Below are 24,492 nucleotides of genomic sequence, written 5' to 3'. Positions count from 1 at the left end.
ACAGCGAATTTCGTTTGGTGACCTAGTGTATTCTTACAGGTGCTGCTGGTTTTTGCGGCCGGTTCATACCATCACTGTATAAACTGAACAACACTGATGACGGCCTCTTCTTCTGTCAAAACACAAAATACCGTAGATAACATAGCTAGTTCTAGAGCCCAGTGTGTTAATACTGAGCCAGCTTCTTTAATTGCTAGTACAACTGTCAACACGACCTCTCTGTCCTGACCCTCTTAGTGCCTAACAATATTCTTGGGAGAGTTGTTCATGTAAAAATTCATGTATTTTAATTACTCACATGCGATGACCAGTAACAAGACGAGCGTGGATCCTCCAGCGAGGGAGTAAGAGTAGACTTTCATGTCCCAACCGATGTCTTCTACGTTCTCGTGGTCCGTTATTAAGAGTGGTGTTAGGAAGAAGCTCAGAGATACCCCCAGCTGAAACAAAATTAATTTTCTTTTAGAAAAGAGAATCTTGATTAATCTCAGATCGCAGTCGAAAATATGCAGAGTAAAAATCTTATGTTTTGAAACTAGATACAGTTTTTTCGGTTCTCAGCTGTCCACAGAGTATTTTAATTTAAATAAATTAACATTCAAAGCAATTTTCAGGGAATATTTGTGATTTTCAACAGTATGGTAAACAGTACAACTCGGGACAACTGTATGCGTTGCTTTCACCACTACATTCTTTGGCAAAACGTCTTCTGTTTTTAAGATATTTTCTGGGTTGTACCAGTATAAGAGATGACGATTACTGCATTAAGTAAAACTCTACAGTACACCATTGGCAAAGTTTCGATTTTGGTATCCGTCGAACAATGGTATCAGTAATTTCATTCGGTGTCACTGTGTTTCAGAATAAAGGTATTCGAGAACTGACACGATCCATTATCAATTATCCAGGATAATGCAATACTTCAAGAAGAACATAATAATTCCAATCCCAAAGAAAGCGGGTGTTGACAGATGTGAAAATTACCGAACTATCGGTTTAATAAGTCACGGCTGCAAAATACTAACGCGAATTCTTTACAGACAAATGGAAAAACTAGTAGAAACCAACCTCGGGGAAGATCAGTTTGGATTCCGTAGAAATATTGAACACGTGAGGCAATACTGACCCTACAACTTATCTTAGAAGCTAGATTAAGGAAACGCAAACCTACGTTTCTAGCATTTGTAGACTTAGAGAAAGCTTTTGACAATGTTGACTGGAATACTCTCTTTCAAATTCTGGGGGTAGCAGGGGTAAAAAATACAGGGAGCGAAAGGCTATTTACAATTTGTACAGAAACCAGATGGCAGTTATAAGAGCCGAGGGCCACGAAAGGGAAGCAGTGGTTGGGAAGGAAGTGAGACAGGGTTGTAGCCTCTCCCCAATGTTATTCAATCTATATATTGAGCAAGCAGTGAAGGAAACAAAAGAAAAATTTGTTATAGGTATTAAAATCCATGGAGAAGAAATAAAAACTTTGAGGTTTGCCGATGACATTGTAATTCTGTCAGAGACAGCAAAGGACTTGGAAGAGCAGTTGAACGGAACGGATAGTCTCTTGAAAGCAGAATATGAGATGAACGTCAACAAAAGCAAAACAAGGATAATGGAATGTAGTCGAATTAAATCGGGTGATGCTGAGGGAATTAGATTAGGAAATGAGAAACTTAAAGTAGTAAAGGAGTTTTGCTCTTTGGGGAGCAAAATAACTGATGATGGTCGAAGTAGAGAGGATATAAAATGTAGACTGGCAATGGCAAGGAAAGTGTTTCTGAAGAAGAGAAATTTGCTAACATCGAGTATAGATTTAAGTGTCAGGAAGTCGTTTCTGAAAGTATTTGTATAGAGTGTAGCCATGTATGGAAGTGAAACATGGACGATAAATAGTTTGGACAAGAAGAGAATAGAAGCTTTTGAAATTTGGTGCTACAGAAGAATGCTGAAGATTAGATGGGAAGATCACATAACTAATGAGGAGTTATTGAATAGGATTGGGGAGAAGAGAAGTTTGTGGCACAACTTGACTAGAAGAAGGGATCGGTTGATAGGACATGATCTGAGGCATCAAGGGATCACCAATTTAGTATTGGAGGGCAGCGTGGAGGGTAAAAATGGTAGAGGGAGACCAAGAGATGAATACACTAAGCAGATTCAGAAGGATGTAGGTTGCAGTAGTTACTGGGAGATGAAGAAGCTTGCACAGGATAGAGCAGCATGGAGAGCTGAATCAAACCAGTCTCAGGACTGAAGACCACAAAGCAATGCAATACTTGTTTTTATTCCGTTAACCTATTCGTCTTTCCTAGCTGTTCCATCCTAATTATGGAGTCCTGAAATCCAGATTCTCAGTGTTTTCTTATATGTGCTCTTTTACGAGGGGGAGGGGGGAGTTGGAACAAAAGTTCTTTATCACGAGACTGAGAACCAGACTTATGAATTAAATGCCATCACTTCTGCAGCGTCTCATCAACCGAAAGTTGTCTCTGGACCAGTGGAGGGTATAAGATGGAGTGCGGGCCCATGCAATCTCCCTCTTGTTTTCCTTTCTTCTAGTTGCATTGCTCTCTGTAAGTACTTATTACACTGACTGATAATTTTGTATTCAGAACTGCTTGGACTCCGCTTACAATCCGAAATTCGTCATTATACATACTATTTGCTATAAACTAGACTTACTTCTGTGTTTCGACAGTGTTCTTACAGCAACTTACGGATGTGTGTGTGTGTATGTGTGTGTGTGTGTGAGTTTTACTGAGATAACATGTCTGTTTTGTGTACAAGCCCTTTAGATTGTCCTGTGTGGTATTCGTGTTGATTAAATAGTCCGTCTATGATATATGTATTCTTGTTACGTGCAGTTTCTGTATGGGGGCGATCAAAAAGTTTCAGTTCGGAGGCCGTACAGTCCAGAACAGGTACGCCAATCAGGCAGAATCGCCGTCAGCACTGAAGCAATCGTCCCACCGATGCATCAAGTTATAGATACCCGTTTGCTAAAACATCATGTCTTGCTGTGGGAAGAAGTTCGTAACTGCCTGCTGCACATCCTCGTCCGACAGTACACGTCCACCCTTCAGGGACTGTTGTAAGGGGCCGAAGACGTGATAATCGCGAGGGGAGAGATCAGGGTGCCAGGGCTGGTGTTCGAGTGTCTCCCACTCCAGGTGGCGTAACTTCTGCGTTGCGACATTTGCGATATGGGGACGTGCATTATCATGAAGCAACAGCACCCCTTGACGCACCATTCCACAAGAGTGGTTTTCGACAGACATGCTGCCCCATACACATTCTTCATTTTCCGATACATGTCTAACAGTATTTATTCTTCGGCAGCCAAGAAGAGAATAAAAGCACGTTGGTCTTGTTGTTTGGACGCAACTGGTAATAACGTCGCCCTAGTTCACGTTTCTGCATTTGCTGCACGCACTTCGGAATAGAGAGCCACACGGTTCTAAGACGAAACGTTCACAATAGCAGCAATGGAGGTGAACAGGAACGTCACCTATAGTTGTTTGTAGAATCATCAAAAACCAGTTTAGGTTTGGAGAAATTGTCGAGAGCTGTGGTGCATGCACTGTGGCGCAATGGTTATCGCTGAGGGATGGCATGCTGCGGGTCACCACTTAACACCCGACCACCAGTAACAATTTGTTATTTAATATTGGTTGTTTCTGGAAGGTTCTTGAAGTTTTTTATGTTCATAATGTCTGTATATTCTGGTATATTCAATGTCTGTATAAATACCACTACTCTGTAATATTCGATGTTTGTATAAATAGCTGCAGTCTCTATCCAGGGGATCAGTTCCGTTCTGGCTGTAGGTTCATGTTCGTAATAAACGTGCTTTTGATGTTAAGTGTTGTGCTTCATTGACGACTCTGCTTTCTGGTTTGGACTAGGGTGTTTGCAATATGATATTGTTTCGTGGAGGCGCGGGTACTTCGAAACATCTACATCTCACTGCTCCAATTATGAAGCGTAAAAGCCGTCGCCTATTCGGACAGGAACCTAAATACAAACAGTACATCGTTCCCAAGGTCCGAATATTCAGGAGATCAACGGATCCCAAGCTAACAATATGTCAGCTGCACATCAGAAATTCTTCAGTATTCGAGAGATACTGGTCAGAACCCGACAAATGGCTGAAACAATTCGACCGAGATGCCAAATACAACAGGTGGAATGACATGATGTGTTTGGAAGAAACGTACTTTCACTTGGATGGAGCAGCCCAGCAGTGGTTCGAGGACAAAGAGGAGACGATCAATAGCTGGGATAAATTCCGAACTGAAGAAAACACGTGGCGACTACCAACATCAGATCCACTTAGCAGAAGAACAATTGAAAAACACGGCCCAACATCGTGGGAAAACGACAGACTCTTATCTGTAGAATGTTTTGGCCCTATGCCACATCGTGAATTCGAATATGAGAGAAGCCGAGAAAATCACACATTGATGAAAGGATCTGCAAAGACATGTATCAAGCTCTTCTGGTAAAGGATGTCACCAAAAGCCGAGGAATTCATCAAGTGGTGTCAGCGCATCGAGGAAATGCAACAAACAGAATCGGACGCAAGACGTATGACAGAGTCCCGAACGTTGTCCCTACTGCAGTTGTGGAAGACCACCACAATCTCATCTCTCTCATGTGTCACACAGAGAAGAGATACAACATTTTATGGCGGCCAGAACAGTGGGACCGAGTAAGAAAGAAACAGCTGCAATAATGTCGACCCAATGCGACAGGAGGTAATTGAGAATGTTGAACAAGAGGTGAATCGATCTTTGGCACTAGTGTCTGCCACCAGCCAAACGTGCAAGGAAGAAAGGATAACCCAAACTTATGCCGAGCCATCGAACGACAACACAGCACCCTACCAATTCAGGTACAATTAACTGCTATGCAAAGTTTAACACCCAACAGAAGAACAGACATTTGGAAGATGGAGGACAACAGTCCGGTGTGTTTCCACTGTGGACTCCCAGGACACGTTGACGTTACAGCAGAGAAAGAAGGCGAATTTTCGGCGACTACTACGCTGCAAGGCGTCGGTCATCACAAAAGTTCTATCATGCCGGTCAACTGGCCGAGGTCGCTCCGTCGCGCAGTAGCTATTCCCCATCACCGTACAGAAGTATAAGCCACTCACCTAGCCGCCGACTCCAGGAAAACTAAGCGACGCGACCATCTACGGAAGTGAGATCGCTGGAGATGCAAATCACCCACGGACGACAATCACAAATACATCAGGAATTTCATTCACGTCATTATCGACGGCCAACTGTGAGGTGTGGATGGTAGGAGATGGGGTACTGGCGGAAGTAAAGCTGTGATGATAGGTAGTGAGTCGTGCTTGGGTAGCTCGGTTAATGGTCCGGCTTTAGCGTGTGAGCTAGTGTTGGTTTACATTGCGGCTTAGGAAGTCCTACGTAGGCGACGTCCATGGCGCTGCCTATCCTCTGCTACAACTAGCGTCGTTTGGATTCAAACGTGTTTGAATCTCGTCGCTGCAGTACGAGCGACAGTGAGAGCGACAGCTACGACTCTCCTCGGCAAAGCAGCTGGCGGCTATGAAATACTTATCATCCGATTTTAAGTAAACTATTTGGTGAAAAAACTTGATTCTTCTGCAGCCTACATCTTGATATCTTTGCTCAATAAAGGTCTGAATTTATTTTCGTTATTCGCCATAGTTACTGTGCCGCACGAAATTTTTAAGAGATTGCAGAGGTAAAATCACATTTCGCAGACTTTATGTATAGTTCGTTTTTAGGCCACACATTATTGCCTATGAAACGTAGCCAGTATTCCTAAAGTGTATTTAAAGTTGCGAGCGGACTGATATCTCTTTTCATTCTTGAGATATTGGTTGTTATATCCGCGGACGGGTATCAAGTGCTCGTAAAAATCGTCGTGTCTCATAAACGGTTCAAGATATCGAAACGACGTTTTTTGGAAATTACAGCACGCAGAAAGGACTGTTTTATCGTATGATTAACACTCGATACGTTTTTGTCAAATGTGTGAACAGAGCGAAAACAAGACTCCCTATAAATTAACAGAATGAGGTTTTGTCCGAATTTTCATAGCCAAACAAAGAGAGAGTAACAGGCAAACAGGGTATCAAAGCGACCAGCATGAGGTCTAGTTTTTCACGAAAATATTTAATTGCTTGAAAGTAATCAGGTAATTAAGAAAAACTTAATTACTTAGCTGAAGAAAATTTGAAATATTGCTGTAAGCTATGTAAATGAAGCGTCAAAAAGTTCATCTCTTCAAGGCCTAGCTATTTTGTACATAAAAAGATACACTGGTGTGATATTTAAATGCTTCCTTCGAATCAAGTACTAAAGTTAGAATTTTCCAGAACAGAAGACGTTAGGAAGGCAAATGAGGTCTCAATAAGAATACAACTGAGAAACATTCGACGTGTCTTTGAAAGATGCTCGAAATCTTGAACAGAAAATGTGGTGGATCAAATGTTTCTCTAATATTTTTTATTTCAAACTTTAAGACAAATCATTTCACAAAACGTCTGACTATCTTTTCAAAAATTTTGTATGCTTTACTTATGGACTATTTAGATTAACTGAAACGATCGGCTTTCATATTGACTGTTGATTAATTATGCTCGCAGCAATTAAATATCATTAAAATTTCGTGGTTGTTCATTGTATTGTATTAGTAATTTAATGTGTGATGTACTGGGATAGGTGTATATATACTTTAAGTTCAAGTACTTTGGCAAGAACTTAAAAATATACTTAGTGGTGCACTGTTAGCAGTATACATAAAACTTCGTATACAGAATTGTAGCTGACTCAGTTAAAATGTAAAAGATAGAAGGGATCAAACACACGTCATTCAATCAAACGTGCTGGACACCCAAGTACGCTACCGCTTTTTTTTAACTTGGTTTATTCACACCAACACTATTACAGAGTTTGACCAATTTAAAAATGTTACAACTCATACCATTAAAGTAAAAGTCCTTCGAGACTGGCCAACAGCAGACTGAACTACAATTTTAAAGACCTACATGAAATTCATGATTCATTCCAGTGTTTCATTGTAAGATCGTAATCGCTGCAGGAGATGTACAGCTTCAAGCTTCTTCTTACGAAGGACAGTATTCGATCAGTTGGGTATCGTATCCTCGTGAAGTGTAGCCGCAGCCGTCTACGCTCGCCTTCGCTGCATGAGAAATCCCAGCTCAGTGACTGCTTCAAGTTGATCTCTAGGAGGGAAGTTTCTTGGTTTTCCGTTTCGTGTTACGTATGTATCCACACTCTGGTTTCCCGAGTTTGGGTTTCTCTGTTTATCTTCTCTGAACTCTCAGCGTCGCGGTCTGAAAGATCCTTTCTCCCAGCTTCGATGCATCAGAATATGAGGAGGGCATCAGAGTCATGTAGTAGGTTTCTTCTTTTAATATCCAAATGAATGTTGCGCATCAATGCTATTCACAACAAATAAACGAAAAGGAAAGTAAGGAAGTTGCTTCTCTGTGGTGGTAGCTTCTCACCATTTGAAAATGAAATTTACTTCGTAGCAGTATGTAATCATCAGTTTAAAATAAAGAAAATAAAAGCAATGAAAACAAATTCTCCAACAAATTACATAACATTTCTTTTTTTACTATTTACAGTTTTCTTGACTGGTGTGTGCACATGTGGCTTTGTCGCGCTTGCGCTCCTCAACTATGAGTAAGTTGCTTTTCCGAACATCAAGTAATAATATGTGGAATGACTCTCAGTTTTGAGGTAAAGTGCAAATAAGAAAGTTTTGGAACAACTGTTTATACGTAAGTTTTTTTTTTAAATTATGATGTTGTTCCTGAATATACAACATGAATGCTTTGAGGTCTGCATGCTGTTGCGTGACAGTGTAATACACTCACTGCCCGAGGAACCAAGTGTAACCATCGTTCTTCGCGGCATGAAACATGTGCCAGTCCGGGTGTAACACATCGTCCACAGTGATCGCATTCTCTGTCGTCCTGTTAATAATCGATAGCTTTTTCCTCGTCCAGTTCCATATCACGATGTTCTCTGTACAAACGAAGGTGTGTGCCAGTATGTCTATAAGGTGACAATGGTTACAGTATGGCGTAGGGCGTAGTTTAATTTTATGCATCTTTTCACCTGTGGTGATCTTTTTATTTACAATGTCATAACATACAGCAGCTACGATCGACGTAAGAATGGGATTGGTGATGTTCGCCCATAAACGTTTCCATGTTTTATCCGGGTGTTTGTCTTCGATCGGATTTCGTTGCTGTCTCTCAGTCAGTTCAAAGTAAATTGTAGAGGTACTAAAATGTTAAGGCGACTGGTGCAGGTAGCTGATTTCCTTGAAGTACACGCGGACGTATCCCAGCTGTTGGTTGATGTGCCCAACGTTGATTGATGGCCTCACATCCTGAGGTATTAAGGAGGTAAAGAGACTCTTGGGTATCCCAGTCTGGTTGCTGCTGATTATTTTGGATGTTCTACTTATGAAGACTGCAAGATACTGAGTACGTGCATCCTTTATGCCTAACCCGCACGCATAGCGAGTCAGTGTTATCGTGTGAACTAGAGTTTTGAAGACACTTCCTCTCCAAACAAACGAGTATATGGCAACAAGAAGCTTGTGAGCAATGTCGGTGGGTATCGGTAACACTGCGGCGATGTGACAGATTCTACTAAGAACATACACATTCATAAAGTGCACTCTTTGGAAGCGGTTGAGGGATCTAGTCTTGTGTTCTTGGCGTGCTGCTCTGACTGCGTTCAGTATAAGTTGCCAAATCGTCTTAGTCATCTCGCGCGGGTCCTCTAGCAGATTCATTTCTAGTTGCTTAGTCTTGTCAATACGTTGCAACCAAGTCGACACCATGCGTTCATCGAGTAGTTCGAGAGGAAGAGTTTTAGGTTTATGTTCATTTATCATCACACCCGAGAACTGTGCATAGACTCTGGTCATGCAGCGTACCTATCCAATATCATCCTTCGTATTTACAATGGCGCTAATGTCATCGGCGTTTGCATGGCAAACTGTTTTGACAGCAAACACCTTTAGGTCTGGTAGTTGCACACACAGATTAAACAGTAGCGGTTCAGTTGCGATGCAAACAACGACATCGATAGATGACAGCCTTGGCGAACAATTTGTTTGAATGGCACACGACGGGTGAGCTAACCGCTAACCTTTACTCTAGACGTTGTTCCAATAGTGCTTTTTTGTAAAAGCTAAAGGAACTGGTTATTAAATCCCATTCTGTGCATAATGTTTGTTAAAAACTTGTGGCTAACTCTATCAAAGGCCTTGTCGAAATCTAAAACCATCATCCCAAGTTTACAACTACAGATCCAAGTTAAATGTAAGACGTCTCTGTATGCACATAAAACATTCGTCTTGGATCGACCTGTACCGACGCTCGTCTGGTATGGGCCAATATCTTTCGTGAGACTGGGTTTCAGCCTATGATTTAATAAACAAGTAAATATTTTAAAATCGACGTTGAACAACGTAATTTGCCGAAAATCGCGCAAAGAGCTGCTGCGCGCTTTTTTGGGAATCAACACTACCAAGACTTCGGTAAATTCTGTTGGAAAGGTGTCACCTTGAAGCAATTCATTATAAATAGTTTAATTCGTAGCCAATAAGGTTCCAGAAGCGAGTATAAAATTCCACGTGGAGACCGTGTAATCCTGCAGCTTTGTTACGAGGTGAACCTCTTATTAAAACTTTTAGTTCTTCATTCGTGATTTTGACATAAGATCAGTATTGTCTTCAGCATTAACTGTCATTGCAGTGGGAGAGAGCAGATCTCCTTCCATTGATGAGTCTATTTCCGGTTCTGCATAAAGGTTCGTGCAGTATGTTGCAACAAATTTTTGATGTATGTCTGTGTACTATACTCATGACCTCGTTTGTTTTGAACATTCTGGTGTAGCTTCTGATTTCCACGTTTAGCTTCTCTGATAATATGGAACAGAGAGAGATTTTCCTGCCTAATATCAGTCTCAGTCCGCGCCCTTACTTTAGGACCGTCCAACGACCGCCGCACCAAATTTGTAATTTTTGCTTTAATACGTTTGATCCTGAGATGTTGGCTGATGATCTGTGCGGGGTCACTATACAACTCGCGCAAGCATGAGAAGTAAAATTCTAATGTGCACTTCCTCCAATATACTTTTTCCCGGACATATTGGAACATACATTTCTTCATTTGTGGCTTTTCGAACTCGGTCCACCAAACTACACGCCGTGAGTATCTCGCTTGAGTGCGTATACACTTTTCGCAAGTGTATCTGATGGATTGTTGCAAATCGACATAGTTGTTTGTTTATTATAGGTGACTGTTATATGGTAGGCACAGTGATCATAAACATGTACAGGTCACATCTGAAAATGAATAACATCGTGCAGGAAACCTTTTGGAGCGTTTATTCTGTTTAGTCGATCAGCTAAGGTATTACACACATACGTGTATGCCTGAGCCCGTGGGCAAAGATGGGTGTGAATTTTTGTATATAGTCAGTCATTCTTCCGCATTTATCGGCTGCTAAAAATTCTTGATAATGTAAAAAACATTCGTCTTTAATTTATTGATGAGATAGTCGAATGTTCCTCTGCTCATTCACATGCATTCGAAGAATTTATCTGGTGATCTTCGTAGTTGATGATATAAATTATGAAATTCTCCTTGAAGATAGCTCCCTTTGTAAATTTCATATAGAGCATTCCTTTTCGATTTATTTACCTAAATAAAACTAATTTTCCAGCCTTACTCTCGAGCTACAGTATTCTACAGTATAGTGGCGCCGTTTTATAGAAAGAGGTGGTCGGTTCTAAGTAGCCATCTTGTAGCAGGAGGTGGTCGCTCGCATGCAGGACACCCAGGTTTTTCGCCCAATGCTGCTGCTTACTGCTGGCGTGTCACGTATCCACACCTCGGTCGCTGTCGGCCGCTTCTGGCGCTTGCGTAGGACACGGCCTTAGTCTGCCCGCGGGCTTCGTGCCCTGAGATCATGGTAAATAAGTTCAGAAAATCGACATTACATTTCAACTTTTTTCCGAAATATGCACGACCGAAAGCCTTACTTGTGCAATATTTCCTCCTTGAGGAGGTGAGGATCCAGGCATCGGAAATTCTGGTTATCCGTCTCTCGATTCTCGTAAACCGTTTACGTTAAAATGATCAATGATGCTGAGTGCCAGCGCGTTTTAAACGTGATCAAATAGGGACTCCGTTTCCGTCTTGCTCGCAGTAATGTGCGCGTTCTCAAAGTCGAACATGCGGGATTATGCATTAGAACTATTCGCGTGTTCGAACTGCCATTCGAGGTACCTGCAGAGGACGTCAAGCGGCTTGCCGGCCATACGGCGCTATACATGATCACAAGGCAGAACGCTGGGCCCACTTCCGCACATATCCTGTTCTTAACGCAGTGCGTCAGAGCGCCATTGATATGCGCAGGCATTTTCTGTCTTATCTTAGCAACAGTGGATATCTGGTCGTAATCGTGGACGACGGACACTGGTGATGCTTCCGATCACATAAGCGACGACATTTAAGTCGCCGCAGGCCGCCCGGCGGTCCTTGGAATCACATGAATGGGTAGTGTTCCGATCGTTCATGAGCCAGTTGCGGACAAAGTGACGGACGATATGAGTTCAGCCATGTTCTCAGTTCCGATGGTTGTTCCGGCTGCGCGCGTGGCCGACGCTGAAGTCGAACGTGACTCCTTGGTGAACTCTTGGTTGTCGCGATAGCGGCATTTCTACCTGACCGACGCGACTCCCTCCCGTCTTCGGACACGGAAGGGCGATTGGGTAAACAACGCTACCCTAAAAGATGCAAAAGGAGGCGCCGCACGATGTCGGAACGGGATTCTTCTCCCTTTCCAGATGATCATACTACCAGTTGATCACACCAATGTTTCAGCGTGTGAGTCCGTGGACGACGGCGTCTTCAGTGCATCTGTGGAATGGCTTTTGTATCGACTGAACCTGGAGGGACCTGCCTCTTAAGTCCTTACCGGAGAAGGAACGATACCAGGTTGGTTGGTTGGTTGGTTGGTTTGGGGAAGGAGACCAGACAGCGAGGTCATCGGTCTCATCGGATTAGGGAAGGACGGGGAAGGAAGTCGGCCGTGCCCTTTGAAAGGAACCATCCCGGCATTTGCCTGGAGCGATTTAGGGAAATCACGGAAAACCTAAATCAGGATGGCCGGATGCGGGATTGAACCGTCGTCCTCCCGAATGCGAGTCCAGTGTCTAACCACTGCGCCACCTCGCTCGGTAACGATACCAGGTGCTCTGGGGATGTCGGCAGACGTTGGACTTACGGACACCACGCCGACGAAGTCACTGCTGGCGTGGAGCAAAGATTTTGAAGAAACAGCAGATCCCGTACAGGAGTCTCCGCCGTTAGCTTCACAGCACCGATCTGTGTAGCCCCCACCCCGATAGGGTGCAGCTTCACGCATACCATACCGCGACACTGAACGTCAACAGCGTCCACGCGCCGTACTCTTAAAAGAAATGGTGTGGGCTTCGGAACTAGACATTGCAGTGTTACAGGAGTTTACAGTAGGACAGTAGGTGCATTTAGCAGCGCTATCACGGATAGCAGGATGCGACTACTATGCTTCTCATGGCGAACACCTTGGCCATGGAGTGTGGCTGTGTATGTACCCGAAGGCGTCTTGATTGACATCATGTATCTCTCTTCTGCCAGGGTATGGCGTTTACGCTTCACTCAACGCGTGTTATTAATGTCTACGTGCCTTCTTATGCGGGGCGTCGGCGTGGAAGGACGGGATTTTGTGCCGAGATGATTGCCCCACTGCGCCCGGCTATCCTGGTGATTCGCTGTGCTCCGTTTCTAATGACTTCGTTGTCGACGGAACGTTAAACACTAATCTCTTCCTCCTCCTCGACATGAACATCTTCTCTTGGAAGAGATCTTTAACTGCGTATTCGGCCGGAAAGATCAATACCCGAATTTTACAACACGCCGGGAACTGGGTGTCAGTGTTCGCGATCTAGCGCTGGAGGATACCTGGGAGGTATGGCGCACAGAAGACGTGGGATTCACCTTTCACACGAGCCATTGGGCAAGTCGGTTGGACTGCATTTATGTCTCCTATGCACTGTTGGATGCGGTGCTCGATGTAGAGCGCTGGCCTTTGGTGTTCTCTGACCACTACATGTGTATGTGTACACTGCTCCCTCCTTTCCTGGAGGTTTGGAGGAGTCGGGCTCCATGCAAACTCAACACTCAGCATCTGCAGGATCCTGATTGTTGCCAACGTGTCACCGAGAAGTGGACAAGGTGTGAAAGGCTTCTTTGATCATACGCATCAGTGGTGGGCTGGTGTCTGGTATGTGCTAAACCGACACTCCATCGCACATTCCTTACTTACACCACGGAGGTGGCCGCTTGGCACAGGTACACTGCGAACTTCTACTTCAGTGCCTCCGCACCTTGATGGCCAGCCACCATCCCCGGAAGTGCAAACTGAACCCACTATGATTAAGGTGAAGCTACTAGCGATTACGCCAACGGCCTTGTCGCAATGGTAACACCGGTTCCCATCATATCACCGAAATTAAGCGCTGTCGGGCTGGGCTAGCACTTGGATGGGTGACCATCCGGGCTGCCAAGCGCTGTTGGCAAGCAGGGTGCACTGAGCCCTTGTGAGGCAAACTGAGGAGCTACTTAACTGCGAAGTAGCGGCTCCGGTCTCGTAAACTGACATACGGCCTGGAGAGCGGTGTGCTGACCATATGCCCCTCCATATCCGCATCCGGTGACGCCTGTGGGCTGAGGATGACACGGCGGCCGGTCGGTCCCGTTGGGCCATCCAAGGCCTGTTCGGACGGAGTTTAGTTTAGTTTAGTTTTTCTAGTGATTAACCCGGAAACTGCAGTGGGCTATACTGCGTGCACCCAGACGTGATGCGATGTCGCGGGAGAATCCCTCCATGTATCATATTGTGCACGATCGTAGATACTGCAGACAAGACTTAGTCACTGAACTCGTCGATCACCGTGCGCAGCGGGTCACCTGGCAAGCTAACATAGACAGATTTGTCAAACATTATCGCCGAGTCAAACGTGCCGTTGGTTGGGCAGTCATGGACTTTGATCCAATCGCCGTGGACGTTCCATGCGCCATCACGGTTGAGGAGGCGGTGATGTTAGTGGAACCTTTCATCTCCAAGGAGGTCACTACCGCTATCTGCAAGGGTGCATTGCACATCGACTTACTACGTTTGTAACGTATCAAGTTATTGCAGGCAGCCGTTTGGTAAGGTGGCTGCAGGATGGCTAGGTTTTTTTGTCGCTTTGCTCACAGCGCAGCTGACGCTGCCTGCCGTGAGAACTGCATAGCGTAGCAGTCAATACGAAGACTCATACCCTCTACGAATCTAAATATTCCATATTAGTTATTATCCGATTTTGTTCAAATTTGGTACACAGCCTTTTGTTATTAATGGAATGATGCTGTCAAAATTTCAGATTTTTTTATTATAGTTCCGGAGATAGAGAAAATTACCTAAAAGTCCTAAGACCGACGCTTGTTTTTTAAAACTATGTTAGGAACAAATACAGATTGACTTGCATTATCATCTGAAGCTATTATAAAGTTACCAGTGCATAAAAATCAATTAATTAGAATTTTCTTTTTTAACCCTTTAGTCACTGTGCATTACATAATGCAAAAAATCGGTCAAAATTGTTATTTGATTATATTTTGTTGTGTGAGTGGGTAAGAATGATTGAGAGAGTGTATGGGACATACGTTAAAACTTAAAATGTCATTTTTCATAAAACCTTGTACAAATAGACCATGAGAAAGTTATGGTGCAACCATGATTCAGATGACGTATGGCGGTGTGAGCTTGCTTTTGCATAAAAGTAGCCAGAATGAAAGTTAGAGGCGAAATAAGTTTATTTATCAATTTGTAGAATAATTCGTACTTCCCTTATTTTGATTAAACAATATACTAGAAACTGAAGTTTTAATGACGTTAATTACTATCAGAGTATTGATTGGATAAGGCAGGTTTTGGCGCGAGAATGAACTGAAAGGAAAATTCTGATTGGCCGTTTAGATCAACAGCCAATCAGAACTAAGCTGTTCCCGCGCGAATACAGTGGAGTGGGCAGTGAGTAGAGTAGTTCGAGAGAGTCGTTTGCTAACCGGATAACACCATGTTACATAGCTCCGCAAAAATACTCTGGAAAATGAAGAAATAGTGAGTTAATTGCGGTTCGAATACCTCGTGCCTGAAGCGACTGGAATTACGAACATTTTAATGAAAGTTTGGTGTTTCTAAATGAAATAGTTTGAGAGTTATAAGCGTGTGAACTTTCTGGTCGTAGTAAAAATTCCGCGTGGCATATTTCGTGCTCTGTACGGAATATTTTGGCGAGCACTTGTTTCGAAGGAGACCACTGAAACGACCGAATATTTAACTCGCGAATAGTTGTGGGTCGGTACCTGGTAGAACGTCAAAATTAGTCAGGTCGGACTTGCAAAAATTCTGGCTGCTTTTCGAGTGAAATTATGTTGTACAGACAGTGAACTTTGAATGAGTATCACTGTAGTAAATACGGACGTGATAGTCATTTCTTGTGTTTCCATAGGAATAAAAAGTAGATCCAATCTAATTTTAAACGCTTTCTGCAAGTAGACTGCATCCTCCGAACGCCCGATTTTTTAAAAATGAACTTTCAGGAACTGACTTTCAACTCAAGTTACGCGGCCTCTGTGTGGTTGGCATTAGGTAGTGGTTTCATCAACGTTGCTCTACACTGCGTAGCACGTATCTGCTCTTACAGAGTGAAGGCACGTCGGAAAGAAGTATATCGAGGTAGGATGACTTACGATAAGTGAAAGAGAGAAGGCAGACGACCGACCCCGCCCCGCCGCTCGTTCTGAATGTTATCGTACGTTATGTGGTCTCATGTCTACACGATGGACGGATATGTATAAAGAACTGATCCCGTCTGCAACTGCGATTCCGCATGCTTTTGTCGACGGCATTATTCTTCCCGTTCATAAAGCGATACCTGGAATCACGACGGCTCATTACCGACCTATCACCTTATTAAATACTGGTTACAAGATTTCTTTTGGCGGCTCGTTGCAGATCGCTCTTACCGCCGCGTGTTGTCTCCGCCGAGCAAACGACGTCGGGTGGCACAGTGAACGTCTAGACAACCACTGGACACTATCGCGACGTGATTGCGCTGGTAGAGGAGTGCAGACTTCGTGCGGCGATCGTAGCCGTAGATTCTGACAGTGCGTTTGACAGGCTGTCTATTAGTCGCCTACTAACACCGGAAGACCACGCGTGCCTGCCTGTGTCCAACATCTCCGCTATCTTGGGATCATATTTACGTCGTCAGCGCGCCGTATAGCGGCTGTCAACTTTCATCAGGCTTTGAGAATTATCCGTGTGAGGATCAGTCACTACTCCTTACGCTACCTCGATCCTTTGCAGTGAGTTGCCCATCTGAATGCCTACGTGGCATCCAGAAAGATTCATATTGCGCAGGTTTTACCGATGCCGATTATGACAGGTCGCAGTATTCAAACGGCATTCGGATATTTTCTGACAACTGAGTCCATCTTCAAAGTCCGCTGTGATACGATCACTCGCTCCCCGCGTGCAGGACGGTTTGATTTTACTTGCGTACGCTATTATTTGGTGGCACTTCACGTGGTCAAGATGTACAAACAATGGCACAAAGTCGAGACCTCCATTACGTACCGTTTACTTGCGGTCCTTGTGCCAGTGTCCTTCTCCCCATTGGTTCCGGTCTGTAGCATCATGCTCGCGTTTACACACATCGCAGGGTTCGTTTTGGAACTCAGTTATGTTCACGACGAACTTCACACGAACGCACTGGCGGCGGGCAAAGGATTTCTGCATCATTTTCCTGCTAGCATCATCTGTAACGTCGTAGATCGCAAGTCCCCACTGTTGCGGTGGATTGTGATTTGGTGGCACTTTCATCACAGTTTTTTTCCGACGCATATCAGATCTACTTGGTATTATGCGACCAGTGGGAAGTATCCAATTAATCAGCGGCTCCATGCCATAGGACTGGTGGAATCTCCCCTCTACTTCGTCTGTCGCAGTGTCACCGATGATCACCACCGCTTCAACTGTTGCGGATGCTGGTTGCTGGGACGACAACTGGTCGTGTGCTTTCTGCGAGTGCCGCCACATGTTACTGATCCAGAGTCCTTTCCTTACCCAGCGGTGGAATGTTTTCCTGCCACAAAGTCTCGGGTGGCTCTCTGCATAAAGTGCTGTACCTTGTAATCTCCGCCCTCCTTCCTAATTCCAGTTTTTGTCATCAATAAGCAAAGTCTTTTATGAAAAATTCGACAGGAACGAAGAATACAATAAACTTTCTACTTTACTTAGCTTTTCGTGTAGAGTTAGCTCCAGTTCTTCTCGTCTGGGTGTCTGATTCTTGAAGCTGAAATTCTCGCATTTCAGGTCCTCATGGTTGAACTGAGCTAAATAAATTTGAAGATTTTTGTTGCAGAATTTTCTGTTGTTACGTTAATATATTTTGTCACATTTTAATATATCATACAGTCTTTCGAATTTTCACATTAACAGGGCCGAAATTACATTGTTCACCCAAAATACGAAAATGCGTCCGATCTCTTAAGAAGTATTCTTCCTACCACTTCACTCTGCAGTTATAACCATATTCCAAAGGGTTTACAATTTTTCTTGACAAATGCATTTCTGTTAATTTCGATTATTATTTCATAAATGAATCCAGAAATAAACACAGTAAACAGTACTAGATTGCGTAGTTAATAATAGAAACTTTAAGTGTGCCAAATAATTCGTAATATCAAATGTTTATAAAAATGTAATTTTAACTGTACATTCAGAGCTAGTACTTATCGATTGTAACATCGAAAATAAAGTAATTCGTTTTCATATTTTAGCTTGAAATATAACATATTGTGTATAAAATTATATCAAAGTTTTCAGAAAAACAGCTGTACAAAATTCGAAAAATAATACTGGTATCGATACCTACTGTTGAGGAAAAGTAATGCCATAGGGGGATGTCCCGTTACAACCTTGGCATTTCCCTATATCACTTCAGGCAAATGCCGGGATGGTTCCTTTGAAAGGGCACGGCCGATTTCCTTCCCCATCCTTCCCTAACCCGAGCTTGTGCTCCGTCTCTAATGACCTCGTTGTCGATGGGACGTTAAACACTAATCTCCTCCTCCTCCTCCCACAACCTTGGCATATCCATATGGAGGTGTCCATCACTCGCGCCTCGCTTGTTGACAGTACTTGCAGACTGCACATTCGGAGATTGTGCGCTGTTCCCGTTATCACGTATTTTTTGCCAGTTATCTCAACAGCGTTTTTACCACACCCCCACTACGTTGACATGTTCCCTGCGGCACGCGTCTGCCCGATTCGGAACGAAACATGACACGTCTACCCCTGGATTCGGTCCGCCTGCCATACTTTATCGCCTTGCCGGGTTTTCCGGGTTCCAAATTTGTGACCTAGTTTTAATTTGTGTTCCAATGTATACAAGTGCAAAAAAAAGAAAAAGAGAAAAGAACCGTATGAGAGTGCAGCTCAGCGACGGAAAGGGAGAGGAGGGGGGGTGTATCGTGGCCAGGCCTCTGCTCACCTGGTCTCCTCCAGCCTTTAGCTAACTGTGACTCTAAAAGGAAATCAAAAAAGAAAGACAGATGTTTCATTTGTTTCACAGCATCGAGAAACTGAAGAAGCCTCTCAGATAATTTAAGAAAAAAAAGTCTCTCCTGCCCGTGAAAGGAAAATGATATGAGTTCGAGTATCGGTCCGGTACACAGTTTTAATCTTCTAGAAAATTTCATATCTAGATACTCTCCTCTGAAGGATGAAAATTTCCCTACGACCGTCTTTGTGGAAGCTCAACAGGAAATTTAACATCAAAAATAGGTTCAAAATTAGTTGTCAACTACCAGTTTGCGTCTACGTACACACACTGTTTATTACTGCAAAGAGCACAACACAATGTGTTTTTCATTATTTCACATACTTAGTTTTCTTCTCATTCCATTCACGTGTGGAGCGCTGGGGGACTGACAGCCTGAAGTCTCTGTGCACACTGCAATTAGTCTAAGCTCCACAATAGAGAGTACATTATATTTTTATAGTAAATTGCTCAATGTCAGAACTATTAAAGGATTATCACAGTCATTTAATTGGATAATTACATCAACTTTTTCAACAAATATCTTTGACATGTTTTAAAATTCAGTGTATTTTTGGGGCACGTATGTGAAAAGATTTCAATCACACTAGCTCATACAAAACTCTACACACTAGAGGTAAAGATACAACAAAAAGTACTTCGTGTATTCTAATGCAGATGTACATAATCTATAGATGTTGTTGTGGTCTTCAGTCCTGAGACTGGTTTGATGCAGCTCTCCATGCTACTCTATCCTGTGCAACCTACATCCTTCTGAATATGCTTAGTGTATTCATCTCTTGGTCTCCCTCTACGATTTTTACCCTCCACGCTGCCCTCCAGTACTAAATAGGTGATCCCTTGATGCCTCAGAACATGTCCTACCAACCAATCCCTTCCTCTAGTCAAGTTGTGCCACAAATTCCTCTTCTCTCCAGTTCTGTTCAGTGCCTCCTCATTAGTTACGTGATCTACCCATCCAATCTTCAGCATTCTTTTGTAGCACCACATTTCGAAAGCTTCTATGCTCTTCTTGTCTAAACTATTTATCGTCCATGTTTCACTTCCATACATGGCTACACTCCATACAAATACTTTCAGAAACGACTTCCTGACTCTTAAATCTATAGTCGATGTTAACGAACTTCTCTACATCAGAAACGCTTTCCTTGCCATTGCCAGTCTACATTTTATATCCTCTCTACTTCGACCATCATCAGTCATTTTGTTCCCCACATCGTAAAACTCATCTACTGCTTTAAGTGTCTCATTTCCTAACCTAATTCCGTGCACCTTCTGATTTAATTCGACACTGTCCATTCCGTTCAACGGCTCTTCCAGGTCCTTTGCTGTCTCTGACAGAATTACAATGTCATCGGCAAACCTCAAAGTTTTTATTTCTTCTCCATGGATTTGAATTCCTACTCCAAATTTTTCTTTTGTTTCCTTTACTGCTTACTCAATATATAGATTGAATAACATCAGGGATATGATACAACCCAGTCTCACTCCCTTTCCAGCCACTGCTTCCCTTTCATGCACCTCGACTCTTATAACTGCCATCTGGTTTCTGTACAAATTGTAAATATTATTTTGTTCCATGTATTTGACCCCTGCCACATTTAGAATTTGAAAGAGAGTATTCCAGTCAACATTGTCAAAAGCTTTCTCTAAGTCTACAACTGCTAGAAACGTAGGTTTGCCTTTCTTTCTTCCTATCTTCTACGATAAGTCGTAGGGTCAGTATTGCGTCACGTGTTCTAACATTTCTACGGAATCCAAACTGATCTTCCCCGAGGTCGGCTTCTACCAGTTTTTCCATTCGTCTGTAAAAAAATCGTGTTAGTATTATGCAGCCATGACTTATTAAACTGATTCGGTAATTTTCACACCTAGCACCACCTGCTTTCTTTGGGATTGGAATTACTATATTCTTCTTGAAGTCTGAGTGTATTTCGCGTGTCTCATACATCTTGCTCACCAGATGTTAGAGTTTTGTCATGGCTGGCTCTCCCAAGGCTATCAGTAGTTCTAATGGAATGTTGTCTACACCTGGGGCCTTGTTTCTACTTAGATCTCTCAGTGCTCTGTAAAGCTCCTCACGCAGTATCATATCTCCCATTTCATCTTCATCTACATCCTCTTCCATCTCTATGATACTGCCCTCAAGTACATCGCCCTTGTATAGACATCTATATACTCCTTCCATCTTTCTGCTTTCGCTTCTTTGCTTAGAACTGGTTTTCCATGTGAGCTCTTGATATTCATACAAGTGTTTCTCTTTTCTCCAAACGTCTCTTTAATTTTCCTGTAGGCGGTATCTATCTTACCCCTAGTGAGATAAGCCTCTACATCCTTACGTTTATTCTCCAACAATCCCTGCTTAGCCGTTTTGCAGTTCCTGTCGACCTCAGTTTTGAGATAATTCTATTACTTTTTGCCTGATTCATTTACTACATTTTTATATTTTCTCCTTTCATCAGTTAAATTCACTATCTTTTCTGTTACCCAAGGATTTCAACTAGCCCTCGTCTTTTTTCCTACTTTATCCTTTGCTGCCTTCACTATTTCTTCTCTCAAAGCTACCCACTCTAATTCTACTGTATTTCTTTCCCTCGTTCTTGTCAATCGTTCCCTAATGCTCTCTCTGAAACTCTCTACGGCCTCTGGTTCTTTCAGTTTATCCAGATCCCATATCCTTAAATTCCTACCTTTTTGTAGTTTTTTCACTTTAGTCTACAGTTCATAACCAATAGATTGTGGTCAGGGTCGACATCGGCCCCTGGAAATGTCTTACAATTTAAAACCTGTTTCCTAAATCTCTGTCTTATCAGTATGTAATCTATCTGAAACCTTCCAGTGTCTCCAGGCCTCTTCCACGTATACAACCTTCTTTCATGATTCTTAAACCTAGTGTTAGCTGTGATTAAGTTACGCTCTGCGCAAAATTCTACCAGGCGGCTTCCTCTTTCATTTCTTACCCCCATTCCATATTCACCTACTACTTTTTCCTCCCATTCCTTTTCCTATTATCAAATTCTAGTCCCCAATGACTATTAAATTTTCGTCTCCCTTCACTATGTGAATAATTTGTTTTATCTCATCATACATTTCTTCGATCTCTTCGTCATGGGGGGAGCTAGTTGGCATATATACTTGTACTATCGTGGTAGGCATGGCCTTCGTGTCTATCTTGGCTACAATAATGCGTTCGCTAAGCTGTTCGTAGCAGCTTACCCGCGCTCCTATTTTTTTATTCATTATTAAACCTACTCCTGCATTATCCCTATTTGATTTTGTATTTATAGCCCTGTATTCACCTGACCTGAAGTCTTGTTCCTCCTGCCATGGAACTTCACTAATTCCCACTATATCTAATTTAATCTATCCATTTCCTTACCAGCACAGCAAGGCCGTTTTGGTTGACGTTGCAAAGCCACATCAGTCAATCATCCAGACTGTTGCCCCTGCAACTATTGAAAAGGTTGCTGCCCCTCTTCAGGAACCACACGTTTGTCTGGCCCCCCAACAGATACCCCTCCGTTGTGGTTGCACCTACGGTACGGCTGTCTGTATCGCTGAGGCACGCAAGCCTCCCCACCAACGGGAAGGTCCACGGTTCATGAGGAGGGGGGGGGGGGGGATTTATAAATATTTCGTGCAAATTGGTTAAACTACCATGTATTAGTCTCCCACCATTGTGAAAGTGATGCCATTGACATCTAGCGGTGAATGGCACAACTCTTTGGCATTGCAGTTGCTCGTGCAGTGCTTGGTACCAATGTTACGTGGATGAGGGTACTCCATACCAGTGTTATGTGGCCGAGAGTGCTTTGTACCACTGTTGCATGGCAGACGGTACTTTGTACCATGTTGCGTGGTAGTGGGTGCTCCGTCACGATGTTGCATGTCATACTACACTCAAGGAAAAGAAAATCGGAATACCAAGAGGCAGTTGTGCGACTCAAACGATAGTTAATAGGTGTGTTCCTACATCTGAAATTTCGCGCCAGTCTTATAAGAGTGGCGCCAGTAGTGCCACTATGAGGATGCAAATCAGGTTTGCTTTCAATACATGCTGTAACGGTCGTGAGCGTTAGTTACCTTTGAGATTGGAAAGGGGAGTTGGCGTTAGTCAAGAATGCCGTTATTAGCACCTCATTGAGTCTGCATGGGATCATGTAATAGGGCTATGAGAAGCTGGAAGTTCCTTCTACGATACTGCGGAAAGACTCGGCAGGAATGTAGCCACTGTGCATTATTGCTGGCAGCGGCGGTCACTGGAAGGTGGCAAGAAGAGTAGCCTCCGGACGGCCACGTGGCACTACCGAGAGGGAGGGCCATTGTGTTCGGCGTATGGCTCTGTCACATTGTACTGCATCTGCAGCAGCCATTTGAGCAGCAGTTGCACCACAATGACGCAAGGAACTGTTACAAATCGGTTACTTCAAGAACAGCTCCGAGACAGACGCCCTGTAGCGTTCATTCCAATGACCCCAAACCACCGTCATTTGCGACTTCAGTGTGGTTTCTAGCAAGAGGTCGTTGGAGCACATGGTGGAGGTCTGTTGTGTTTTTTGTTGAAAGCTGAAAGCTATTTAGAAGAAGGCCAGTTGAGGGCCTGCACCAATGTGTCTGCGTGCTAGACGCACTGCACCTATTCTTGGAGTTACGGTCTGGACTGAGATTTCATATAACAGCAGGACAACTCTCGTAGTTATCTCACGCACCCTGATTACAAATTTGTCCGTCAGTCTGGTCATTCGACCTGTTGTGCTGTGATTCATGAACAGCATTCCAGAGGGCCTTTTTCAACAGGATAATGCTCTCCCACATACCACTGCTGTAATCCAGCATGTTGTACAGAGTGTCGACATGTTCCCTTGACCTTTCGATCATTAGATCTGCCTCCCACGCTATACTGCTGCGTAATCGCATTGTCGATGGCCAGAGCAAGGGCGCCCGCTCATACCCGGGGACAAGGGGAGGGCTAGGGTGCCAAATCCCCCTCTCCACCCCCCCCCCCCCCCCAAGCTCTCAGGGAAAGGAAAAAACAAAAAACATAGGCAGCTAGGTGTTTTTTCTTTCAAGAAAATGATTTTTAAAACGGTGTTACGCAGGTTTTTAACTGGGTCAGAACTGGAACTTTTTTGTGGCTCTTACAACTCGCCGTTCGTCTTCCAGAATATTAAAAATACTCCATACCCCAGCTCTTGCCCACCTCCTGTTGTGGTGCTAAAAGTTTGTCGAACCTTCATCAAAGTGATGTGGCCATTCTCCAACGACAGAGAGGCTTCGTCCCCGCCGTAGACCTCAATGGTTCACAACCCCACAACAGGCAACAGCAGTCCACTCACCCACCCGCCGCCCAAACGAATCGTTGCGTACATCCAGGCCATAGAGGGTGCAACGTCATACTGACAAGGTATTTGTAATTTTTACTCGATTTTGTAATCACAGCAGTAGTATCACATACCCTCTCAATCCGTGAAGCTTCATTTCACTTCGTCCTCCATTTATGGGTGATTCACTCATTTTTGCTTAAAAATATTTAACTATTTCGTCTAGTTAAAAACGACTCCAAATTTTACCGTTGCGTAACGTTGTAATAAAATTATAATTTCTTGAGAACCTAAAAGTTACTTTATTCTGACGGTATTTTCCAATAAACAGTCAATATAAATGATTAATTTATGTTTAGCGGTTCATTGTTTGCAAAGCGTGTCAAGTGTACGTACATTTATGTGT

The 24,492-nt window shown here is 43.4% G+C and overlaps 1 protein-coding gene and 1 pseudogene across 3 annotated transcripts in view; one reads left to right on the top strand and one right to left on the bottom strand.

Annotated features, from left to right (window-relative positions):
- The window catches only part of LOC126469533 (uncharacterized MFS-type transporter C09D4.1-like), a 185,211-nt gene that overhangs the window by 120,777 nt on the left and 39,942 nt on the right, over positions 1 to 24,492 (bottom strand). For all 3 annotated transcript variants that reach the window (XM_050096651.1, XM_050096653.1, XM_050096652.1), the window contains exon 3: positions 299 to 440. In XM_050096651.1, coding sequence (XP_049952608.1) covers positions 299 to 440 — 142 coding nt within the window. The remainder of the gene's footprint in view (positions 1 to 298; positions 441 to 24,492) is intronic.
- On the top strand, positions 13,554 to 13,671 carry LOC126472207 (5S ribosomal RNA; annotated as a pseudogene).

The sequence above is a fragment of the Schistocerca serialis genome, chromosome 3 (assembly GCF_023864345.2).
Source record: "Schistocerca serialis cubense isolate TAMUIC-IGC-003099 chromosome 3, iqSchSeri2.2, whole genome shotgun sequence".
Taxonomy (NCBI): Eukaryota; Metazoa; Arthropoda; class Insecta; order Orthoptera; family Acrididae; genus Schistocerca; species Schistocerca serialis.
Note: the sequence above shows the minus strand (reverse complement) of the source record. Positions and strands in the feature narration are given on the sequence as shown.